The 9,061-nt window shown below is 38.9% G+C and overlaps 1 protein-coding gene across 6 annotated transcripts in view; it reads left to right on the top strand.

Annotated features, from left to right (window-relative positions):
• The window catches only part of citb (citron rho-interacting serine/threonine kinase b), a 95,601-nt gene that overhangs the window by 32,304 nt on the left and 54,236 nt on the right, over positions 1-9,061 (top strand). For all 6 annotated transcript variants that reach the window (XM_014024906.1, XM_014024902.1, XM_014024903.1 and 3 more), the window contains 4 exons: positions 5,212-5,382; positions 5,585-5,638; positions 7,179-7,232; positions 7,963-8,103. In XM_014024906.1, coding sequence (XP_013880360.1) covers positions 5,212-5,382; positions 5,585-5,638; positions 7,179-7,232; positions 7,963-8,103 — 420 coding nt within the window. The remainder of the gene's footprint in view (positions 1-5,211; positions 5,383-5,584; positions 5,639-7,178; positions 7,233-7,962; positions 8,104-9,061) is intronic.

The following is a 9,061-nucleotide window of genomic DNA, read 5'->3' as shown; positions in this document are numbered from 1 at the left end:
GGCATCTTTATGTCAAACTACAGTATGATTGCTGAGAGCTGAATGAAATGAAACCTGCTGAACTAAGACTAGAAATTATAAAAAATATATATATATAAAAGTTAAAGTATTAGTTGAAAATGTTTTGCAGGCTAAAGCTACAAAAGGGGAACCTTAATGTGATGTTCTAAAAGTTGTAAATAAAAAAAATCTTAGTACTTAGTACAGCCAAATTGATGAGTAAATTATGCCTTCTAATTTTTATATTGCTTGAAATCACAGTTTCCTCAAATGACTGAGGTGACCAAAGATTAATTAATGATGGGCATGACCCTCTTTTGCCACCTGCTGGCTCCGCCATTACACCTGATGATGGATAAAATTACTCCCTCCATTCGTCAGGATCTATCACCTCCGTTCTTATTCTGTTTCACTCCTACTGTCTGGAATATCTTGCATAAAATCAGTAAGCTTTACTTGCTTTCCCAGATCAATTCCAGTCCAGAAAAATACTAATCCTAAAAGCTACAAACATTTAATATTTAAAATTGTCAGCGACGAGGGACAACAGCGTACAGCTTGTTTCTTGTGGAATTATACTGAGAAGAAGTTAGTTTTTAAAGAGCAGCAAATTTTGATTAGTTTAAAGAAATTATTAAAATAAAGTTAAATATTTTCAAAGGTTTCTAGAAATCCTATAGCTGTCATTTTCTGAACAAATAAACATTTATATATGTTACGGTTAAGCAATATGACACAGCCGTAACCCACTGGCTGAATCTGTTTGAAGCATCAGAGGTTTGTCTCAGACCAACCTGCTCCTGCTGGCCATAAAACTGGACTGTACCAGACCCTGATCCCACATCAAGATGGGCCCAACGTATTGCTAAGCAGGTCAAACTATGCTGTCAAGACCTGTTACGCCCTTCTGCAGCTGTGACCAGTGTGAAAAAAGTAGTCATAAATTGTGCAGTTTCAGCCACCGAGAGAGGACCATACCGTACGTGTTGAAGAAAACAAGTTGGGCTGAAAGAAATAAGAGACTGAAGGGAATTAAATAACCATGACTTTGTGTGTTCTTGAACCTTTATCTTTTTTCATAACTATGGAAAAGCAGTCCGTTTTCTTCTGCTTATCTGGGGTCGAGTCATGGGGGCAGCAGCCTAAGCAGGGTGACCCAGACTTCCCTCTGCCCAGCCACTTGGGTCAGCTCCTCTGGGGGAATCCCAAGGTGTTCCCAGGCCAGCTGAGAAACATAGTCACTCCAGCGTGTCCTGGGTCTTCCTCTGGGCCTCCTCCCAGTGGGACAAGCCTWGAACACCTCATCAGGGAGGCGTCCAGGAGCCACCTCAACTGTCTCCTCTCAATGTGGAGGAGCAGCAGCTCTACTCTGAGTCACTCCTGGATGACTGAGCTTCTCACCCTATCTCTAAGGGAGAGCCCAGACACCCTGCAGAGGAAACTAATTTCAGCCGCTTGTATCTGCGATCTCGTTCTTTTGGTCACTACCCAAAGCTCGTGACCATAGATGAGGGTAGGAACGTAGACCGACTGGAAAATCGAGAGCTTCACTTTCTGGCTCAGCTCTCGCTTCACCACGACAGACCGGTACAGCGCCCGCATCACTGCAGATGCAGCACCARTCCACCTGTCGATCTCCCGCTCCATTCTTCCTTCATTCGTGAACAAGACCCCGAGATATTTAAACTCTATCACTTGGGGCAGGACCTCCTCCCCGACCTGGAAGCAGCGCACTACCATTTTCCGGCTCAAGACCATGGTCTCAGATTTGGAGGCACTGATCCTCATCCCGGCCGCTTCACACTCGGCTGTGAACCGCTCCAGTGAGAGTTGGAGATCACGATCTGATGAAGCCAATAGGACCACATCATCYGCAAAAAGCAGAGACGTGATCCTAAAGTCACCAAAACAGTTTTAACCTTTAACCTTTAATACTTTAACCATAACCATATGAAGTCGTGTAATTTGAGTTTGTACTCTTTGTTTGAAATGTGAAAAGGATTTAATTTTTAAAGTGTAATTATAATAGGAGTTTAGAAAAATCTTCTGCACAACAGAAACCAGAGTTTTTAGCCTTTGGAACATTTTGCCTTTAGACATGGACAGCAGGTTACCCCTCCATGGTCCTTCTGTGGCCCGCAGGTTGTTTTGGCTCAGTGCCAACTGGAGGGTTTAGAGCACCTGCATTTATCTGAGCTAAATTTAGATTTGGGGCTTCTTGTTTGAGGACTCTTGCTGTGGACAACGTTCCTTGAGACACTTGATATTTTTTTGTTGTTGTTTTTGACTTTTAGAGCTCTGACATTGTATGTAATTTTTCTTAAGTGCACAAGACCTTTTTACGTTCTTCTATTCACAGATCTTGCCTGTGTGCCTGGGTGTTCCCTCTGTGAGCTCTTCTTTTGTATGAAGTATAAGAAAATGCACAAGCTGAGATAAAGCTATAAGGTTTTTGAGTTGTCCCTCCTTTTACCTTATAGCCTCAGAGAGGAGTGTGAGGTTTAGGGACGGGTCTTCCTGGAGGTGTTTACTTTGGCAAGAGGTCAGCAGCATCAAAGGGATTATGTGGTCCTTCCTTTGCTAAGTCAGCTGTAAAAAGGCAGCTGCTCTTTGTTCAGGCAGCTTTAAGTCAAACTCATATTTGTCTGCAAATCCTATCTCAATGACAGGATAAGTTACTGGTTGATTTCTGATTAATATTGGATATTGATCAAAGGGGTCTGGGGTTGTTGGGCTTCTTTCTTTTTTAACAACTCTGCATGAATGACAGCCCTTATCTTTACTTCAGTCCTCCTGTTATCTTCCAAGAATTCAGTGTCTTCTTGCTTTGGACTCAGTGTGTCAAACATGCTGTGATGCAGGCGTGCACCTTCACACTGGTTCTTCTCTCAGGCTTTTATGAAGCACAAAGGGATGAAAATATTTGCTTGAAAAATTACCCAAAATAAAACTTCCCAGTGAGAATAAAATCCAGCGTGCTCACAGCTGTCCAATAAGTGCAGGAAGATGATTAAAACACTGTTCATCTTCACATTCCTGATGATTGTTTGCTGCTCGTACATTTTCTTTTCGTCTGTACTCCCTTCAGAGCCTCTCTGCAGGGTTTTCACAGCAGTTAAATCCAGCATTTCATCTTGAAAAGCATCTGTCTCCCACGCTCTGTCATGCGACTGCAGTGTTTATCATTTCCATGCAGAAGTCATGCTCTGTTGCATAAACACAGAGGAGAGATTAAAGGTGGATTCATTTACAGAGACCATTAGTACGACTAGCAAACATTTACAGATTGATTATTTTTTCAAGCACAAAAGCAGAGAAGCACAGAAACCCCACTGACAGAAAAGGTTTGAAGCTGTCACTTTATTGATCCACAAAGAAATGTAYGCTTTATGTGTCTGGATTTATGTGCCTGTGGAAAATCAAATCTCATTTATGACTACTAGAGCTTAAACAGTCAGTATAGATTAGTATGTGGGGCAGAATGTGAGAGCCATCTATGGTGGTTTCATATGATTTTTGGTTTAAAACTCTGAATACATGATAAATAAATTAAAATAATTAAAAATGGCTCCACAGCACAACTTCTTACTGTTTTCGTGTGATTTAGGTGTTAGGAATCATCGCACTCTCTCCATACTAGATTTACTTTATGAACTGATAGTTTTAAATCAAATCACACATTTTTCACCATAGGTTCTTGGCAGCCTTCTTCTCCCTGTGAAACAATATAACAATATTTTTTAAAACTTGTCGGCTTTGCAGTTACCTATTTATAGAAAACTTGAGGCAAGGACAAGAAATAAATTACTGACTGTTTTTTTAATACCTGAACACCCCTGAAGTGATAGTTTGGACTTTGGTTTGCATTACGTGATCARATCTGAAAAAAATTGCTTAAAATTAGACATTATCACAATATCAATACTGATATCGTTTCCTATTTGAAACAGTAACACAAGTTAGTACTTACAAGTGAAAAGACTAGTAAATTCTATACTTTAACTGCTTGTATGTAACCTTGTATGTCTGGACTGTCTTGTGAAATTCCATTATGGTACAATGTTGCTTCAGGACAACAGGCAGTTCTTTGTCATTTCCTGTGATGTATTTGATGATGTGCCATAAATAAAAATAAAACTTGGCATTGCATCAATGCACCAGAACTCACCAGAACAGATTCATTATTTTGGGTGGGGGTACWAATTGATGCCCGATGGATAGCCTTTCATCAGAGCTGAACAAATAAATAAATAAATAAATAAATAAATAAATAAATAAATAATTATTATTATTAATAATAATAATAATAATAATAATAATAATAATAATAATAATAATAATAATAATAAACAAAATCTGAAGCTCCTATGTTGAATAGTTTTTGAGTTATAATCATTTTTGTATGTCCAGACACCCCTTTTTCAGGTGGAGCCCCCTCCTCAAATATGGGGTCTATTGTAAAACTGCTTGCAGCCATTTCTATGATATGTTTGACCAAAAATCACTAAAAATTAAATAAAACGAGTAAATAAATAAAACGTTTGAAAACAATACAGTATGACCCTCGCTTCATATGCGGGGGTCATAATAAACTAAAAAGCTTTTTGTTATTACATCAGTACTCTGGACTGTTAGTCTTTGGTATGAGTGACTGAAGGTTTATGTTTTAACAAAAAAGCGTGATGATGCCTCCCTGGTGCTTCTTCCCTTCACTGGCTCCCTGTTTGTTTTAGAATAGATTTTAAAGCTTTATTGTTGACCTAAAAGGCTCTGAATGGACTGGCTCCTCAATATATATCAGAACTCCTGCAGCCCTATGTGCCTCCGAGATCTCTTATCCAGTGACCATTTGCTTTTGGCTGTCCCCTGGTCCAGACTGGTCCAGACTGGTCCGTAGAGGTGATCGGGCCTTTTCAGTTGTGGCTCCTAAACTGTGGAACCAGCTGCCACCTTCATATCAGACAAGCTTCAACTCTTGGTGTTTTTAAGTCTCACCTTAAAACACATCTGTTTTCCAGAGCTTTTAATTCAGCATGAAAGTTGGCTATTTTCACTTTTAAAGTTTTTCTGTTTTGTTTATATATACTTTTTATTGTCCTTTACTTTGTATTCTGTTTTTGTTTTTCTTCTAGTTGTAATATGTGAAGCACTTAGGCCAGCGGCAGTTGTTTTTAAATGTGCTATATAAATAAAGATGACCTATCTTTGCAGGAATAYCATGCTCAGTTAGAGGAGATGCGAGTTTCCATCAGGCAGCTGGAGGAGGACCTGTCTGCCGCCCGACGCCGTAGCGACCTGTATGAGGCAGAACTGAAGGAGTCCCGACAAGCCAACGAGGAACAGAAGAGGAAAGCTGCAGACTACCAGCACAGGATCCAGAAGGTCTTCACTGTCACTAAAACAAGAAGTTGTCAAGTTTTTATACATAACATGATCTGAGTGTGCTCACAGGTAGAATGAAAAGTAAAAACTAAAATAATAGATGTAAGTTAGAGTAATTCTGAACATTGTATTTAGATCCTAYGTTAGCCACAGGCAGGATGACTTCTGAGAAGATCTATATGAGCTTCTTTTGTGTCCACAGGCCAAAGAACAAGGCAAAGCTGAGGTAGACGAGATGATGACCAAGTTAGAGAGGGTAAGTTATCCACAGTAATCAGCTGGTTTTATATTTCTGCTTGTGTTGTTGTCTACTATTACAGTTATATACCATCGTTGTTTATCAAAGTATTTTCCCCTGAAGTTCAGCATAAATGGCAACACATCTGAGGTGTATAAACTATAAGGATGTTTTAAAAAGCGGTGAGCACAATTCAACAGTGACTCAGTCGTCACTGCTCACAGACTGATAGCATGAAGCTATGTCCCAATGTTAGCTACTGACATCAACTACATGCAAAATCATAAATGTCAACAGTTCTGGAAGTAAAATGTKCCTAAGCCCCTAGAATTTTTATAAAAAGTATTTTGATTAGACTTTTTCTTCCCCTCCTATTCTAAACATAAAATTCACTACTGTTAGTTTATGGGTGCTACCTTTATAGTTGAACTGGACAGCTTCATTCAGCTGCAGTCATTTTAAATAAATGACAAACAAAAATAAAGAAACTGCCTCTAATAAACTCTGTCAGCATATTTTTTATTAAAACAAACCAGACTTTTATAGCCTCTGAGGACTAATCTCCTCGTTTTTTAATCCTGCCATGCAGACAAAATATTTTAGCATGTATTTGAGAAGAGGATTGCTTATTATTCCCAGCTTATTCAGAATTGAGACAGTTAAATTAGGCCATTTAGTTTTGCCAGCATGCAGCTACTAACCATAGGCTTAATATTTATTTAAATCTGAGACTTAGCTGCAAATAACATGCTAACAATCAGGTTAACRGTAGCTAGCACTAATGTTAACACCATTCACCGTAGGCTTTAATTTAGCAAAAGCAAAGAACTGCGCGATTAAATAGTGAAACGGGGACAAACCACATTTACAGTTTCATTCATCAGGCAGGTACAGATTCAAGGTTTTGGTTGATATTGCTGGAAGCTGTCTGACTCACAGTAGATCAGCGGTCTTTGGTGGTCAGTCTTAGCTCAGATCGAGCTCTGCATCAGAGTTAATATCCACGGGATTTTTGTTGATAAAATGAAAAGAACAAACAAACTCTCTTTAGAGGGTTTTTAAGATTTAAAGCTGCAGCCATGTTAGTTTATGATCCTCTTTTGTCTGTATAAAGTGCAGTTTGTAGGGCGCTGGGCATGGACATGCCTTTACTACTTCTTGTTCCATGTTTCTAAAGCGTTTCTCAGTTTTCTTCAGTTGTTGTGGCAGCCGACAAAAACACAAGTTGATCCAGAACTTGTGATCGAACTGCTCAATCCGCCAGTTAAAGCAGAAACAAACTGGTTTTGTTGTTATCATAACTCATTGAATGAAAGAATCTCAGGTTTTTGCTCTGTGTCTCGGAAATATGAAACCAGGAGGTGGAAGTAGCAGTCTGTCAGGCAGCCTACAAACGCTTTCACAGAAACCTGTGGGTAAAGTTTGTGTAATTTGTATAAAACTAGTTTTGGTGTTTTTACATACTGAGCTTAAGCCTTTTKTATTTGGATGACAGTGACTTTAATAAAAGATAAGAAGGAATTTTATTTGGAACAGGACGTCTCTGTTTTCTTCTTAGGCCAGCATCGAACAGCAGACGAGGATCCAGGACCTACAAGAGAAGCTTGCCAAGGTAGAATATTTTGCTGTGAAGATTAATGAATAATTTATTGGAGCTTGTGCTCAAATGCAAAAGACAGACTTTTCAGAAGCATGCATAAAATCCCTCCTTACCTTCCCTGACCTCTTTCTGTCCCTMTCTGTCTCTTCTAAAATCTGTTCTTGATAAGGTGAGTGATCAGAGTACAACTGAGATGTCTATTAAAAATGGCTGACTCTGTTACTAATTATCACTTTGCCACATTTGATTCTTTTATTGCCGTTTTCTTTTCTTGGCAATGAATTTTTAAAAGCACCATTCATTTAGCTGAGAGTAATTGTGCTGACAGTCAAGGCTAAACTGGACTATAAATGAAGGTTTACATCTAGCTCAGCCTGTCACGTTTGTGAAATGATTATCTTAGAGCTGGTCATTATTTCTGTAGTGTGAAGTGATGTGCTTCCTGTGACAGTAAAGAACAGAACAATGTCAGYGATTTGAGTCAGATACAAAGGCTTTAACTGGTTCTTAATGCACACTTCAGATTATTTCCTGATCTTTGACCTTTGATTAAAACCTTAGCATAGATTTATTGATGGTATCAGCACTGATTGTTAGCACAGAAAATCTGACGTGAAAAAAGTTACATGCACATTTCTGTGTAAATATGAAGTAAAGTTGACCTTTATTTGAACCAAGATTTTGTGAGCTGCAGAAAGTTCCAAACAGATTTGACTGATGATTTGTCTTTTTGTCCTTGAAGGCATTAAAGGTCAGTTCTGAGGCTACAGACCACCTTCAGAACATGAAAATGGCCAAAGAACGTCTGGAACGAGATCTAGAGAGGCTGCAGAATAAGGAAGACTCCAGTGACAGCCTGCGCAGACGTCTCCGTGAGACTGAGGTGCATGGACGTCGATGTTGTGTTCATCCACACAGTTATGCATTTATATTTTCTCATCTGTCTCTATTTCCACTCATTGTTCTGTGTGTAGTGTCATTTGTTGCTTTGCAGTGATATAAAAACTTTTTGTTGAAAGTGTTGCATAAATAAATCTGCTATCGGCTTCTGCAAAGCAAAACAAGCCCATATGCTCCTTTGAAGACATGTTTTTGCACCCCCCTGAGGAACACTTGTGCTGTGATTGCATGATGGCATGTCAGATAGCCTTTGTGAGTTGGTTTTTAATTCTCTGGTCTGTAGATTTATCTCACTGTCTTGTTTTCTGGAAGTCAAATAATAAAACACCACAGATTAAAGGCCTAACATTTCATGACAAAATTGCCTGCTGCTTTTCATGCCAGCAGTTAAAACTAAGATCATCTAACAAAAAAGGCTATTCAATTTCAATCTAATGAAGAGAAATAATCGTGTTACAGACATTTTTGTCAAGTCTTGTATTTGTTAAGCATGATTTTATGCTATATTACAAGAGTTGTCTAGATGTGTTAGTGCCCTGTTTGTGTTGTTGAGAACAGAGATGGGATATGGATCATTAAAAGGAACCTAACATTTCAGAGACATTTTTTTGAACAATTAGTCACGTGGTGCAGTAAACAACCCACCACAGGTGTTAGTAATTGCTTACAACTTTACATAGTGTCATGTAAGTAGCAACATGCATGTCACTTTGAACTAGAACTGACTGGTTCTCGACTCGCCCAGTTTAAAGAGCTAAATCCTCACACTAAATTAGGACTCATAAGTCCAGGGTCTAAATTAAACCAGATCCTACATGTCCTCTGGCAGACTGCTGCTAAGTCAATGAGTTAGCAAATTCTCAGAGTCAGAGGTGGGACCAAGTCAATGGGCCTCATGCAAGAACATGTTCATATTTTTATCCTAAATTTCTCTTACTTTT

This window comes from Austrofundulus limnaeus, unplaced genomic scaffold (genome assembly GCF_001266775.1).
Source record: "Austrofundulus limnaeus strain Quisiro unplaced genomic scaffold, Austrofundulus_limnaeus-1.0 Scaffold445, whole genome shotgun sequence".
Lineage (NCBI taxonomy): Eukaryota > Metazoa > Chordata > Actinopteri > Cyprinodontiformes > Rivulidae > Austrofundulus > Austrofundulus limnaeus.
Note: the sequence above shows the minus strand (reverse complement) of the source record. Positions and strands in the feature narration are given on the sequence as shown.